We start from the raw sequence: 1,701 nt of genomic DNA, 5'->3' as shown, positions 1-1,701 counted from the left end.
TCCCAGGCTCCATTCTCCATCCTGGGGGGTCCCTCCCGGGGGTCCATTCCCGGCTCGGGGAGTCCCTCTCGAGGGCCGGGGGCTCCTCTATGGGGGTCGTAAGGTCCATCCCTGGTTAGGGGGATCCCTCCCAGGCTCCATTCTCCATCCTGGGGGGTCCCTCCCAGGTTGGGGACGTCCCTCCCGGGGGTCAGGAAGTGCAACCCAGGTTGGGGGGGTCCCTCCCGGGGGTCCATTCCCGGCTCGGGGAGTCCCTCTCGAGGGCCGGGGGCTCCTCTATGGGGGTCGTAAGGTCCATCCCTGGTTAGGGGGATCCCTCCCAGGCTCCATTCTCCATCCTGGGGGGTCCCTCCCAGGTTGGGGACGTCCCTCCCGGGGGTCAGGAAGTGCAACCCAGGTCGTGGGGGTCCCTCCCGGGGGTCCATTCCCGATCCTGGGGGGTCCCTCCGGGGGATCATAAGGTCCCTCCCAGGTTGGGGATGTCCCTCCCGGGGGTCTCCCCGCCGCTCACCCGCCTGCGCTCCCTCCTCCTTGGCCTCGGCCGCGGCCGCCTCGTCCCCGCTGGGCGCCTCTTCCGGCGGCCGCTCGGCCCCGTTCACGCCGCCGCCTCCTTCTCCTCCTCCTCCCTCGGTCGCTCCGGGCTCGGCCTCGGCCGCCGGTTCCTCCTGCGGCGGCTGCAGCTGCGGCGGCTCCGGGCCCGCGGGCTCGGCCGGGGCCGCCTCCTCTTCCTCCTCCTCCTCCTCCTCCTCCTCCCCGGGGGGGCCGGACTGGGCCGGGGCCGCCTCGGGGGCCGCGGCGGCCGCCTCGTCCTCGTCGGCCAGCAACGCTTCCTCATCCTCCTCCTCCTCTTCTTCCTCCTCCTCCTCCTCTTCCTCCTCCTCCTCCTCCTCCTCCCCTCCGTGGTGGTGCCGCCCGGCCGGGCCTCCCGCCGGCCCCGCTTCTCCTGCTCCTGCTCCTCCTCCGCAGGCCCCGGGCGCGGCGGCCGGGCCTCCCCCTCCTCCTCCTCCTCCTCCGCCGCCGCCTTCCTCAGGCCCCGCCGCCAACATCTCGGCGTCCAGGGCCTCCTGCAGCCGCTGCGCCAGCTCCACCTTCAGCCCGCGGGCGTCCAGCCCGCGCCGGCCCAGCTCGGCCCGCAGCTCGGTCACCTTCAGCCGCTTCACGTCCATGGCGGGTCCGGCGTGAGGGGAAGGGAAGGGGGGGGGAAAAAGGGGAGGGAGGGGGTGAGGGAGGAGGGAGGGGGGGAAGCGGAAGCCGCGGGCGCGCTGAAGCGGCGGCGCGGAGGCCGGAGCGCGAGGCCGGGCCGGGCCTTCAGGGGAGGCCGCGCGGGGCGGGGACGGGGAGAGGGAGGGAGGGAAGGAAGAGGCGGAGCCCGCGGGGAGCTTCGAGGGGGGGAGGACGAGGCGCTCGGTTGTTTGTGAGGGGAGTGAAGGAGGGGAGGGGGGGGAAGAGGCCCCGAGGGGGGCGCGGACGGAGCGCGGAGCGATCGCCGGGCCCGTCCCGCCGCCGCCGCCGCCGCCGCCTCAGCTGCGCCTGCGCCGCCCCCCCTTCCTCCTCCTTCCTCCTCCTCCCTCCTCCTTCCCGCCCGCTCCGCGCGCGCGCCGCGCAGACGCCGCGCACGCGCACACGCTCCGCGAGCCTGCGCGCGCCGCCGAAACCCCGCGAAAACCCCTCCTGCGCCTGCGCAGTTCCCATTTCTTCCCA

The 1,701-nt window shown here is 75.1% G+C and overlaps 1 protein-coding gene across 1 annotated transcript; it reads right to left on the bottom strand.

The window, feature by feature from the left end:
* Window positions 1-190: 190 nt before the first annotated feature.
* On the bottom strand, window positions 191-1,279 carry HNRNPUL2 (heterogeneous nuclear ribonucleoprotein U like 2). Its single transcript, XM_017840150.1, has 2 exons — window positions 512-1,279; window positions 191-276 (listed from the first exon to the last, which is right to left on the bottom strand). Exons 1-2 carry the CDS (start codon window positions 1,164-1,166, stop codon window positions 191-193), a joined length of 741 nt encoding a protein of 246 aa, XP_017695639.1. The 5' UTR covers window positions 1,167-1,279.
* Window positions 1,280-1,701: the final 422 nt, after the last annotated feature.

Source organism: Lepidothrix coronata, unplaced genomic scaffold (assembly GCF_001604755.1).
Source record: "Lepidothrix coronata isolate B3197 unplaced genomic scaffold, Lepidothrix_coronata-1.0 Scaffold972, whole genome shotgun sequence".
In the NCBI taxonomy this organism is placed as follows: domain Eukaryota; kingdom Metazoa; phylum Chordata; class Aves; order Passeriformes; family Pipridae; genus Lepidothrix; species Lepidothrix coronata.
This window is presented reverse-complemented; position numbering and strand designations above follow the sequence as displayed.

Excerpts from the sequence above, each read along its gene's own strand:
- HNRNPUL2 (XM_017840150.1), bottom strand. The coding sequence starts at position 1,166 with ATGGACGTGAAGCGGCTGAAGGTGACCGAGCTGCGGGCCGAGCTGGGC. Across the intron at positions 277-511 it reads GGAGGAGGGAGCGCAGGCGG|AGGAGCCCCCGGCCCTCGAG; the intron begins GTGAGCGGCGGG and ends CGACCCCCATAG.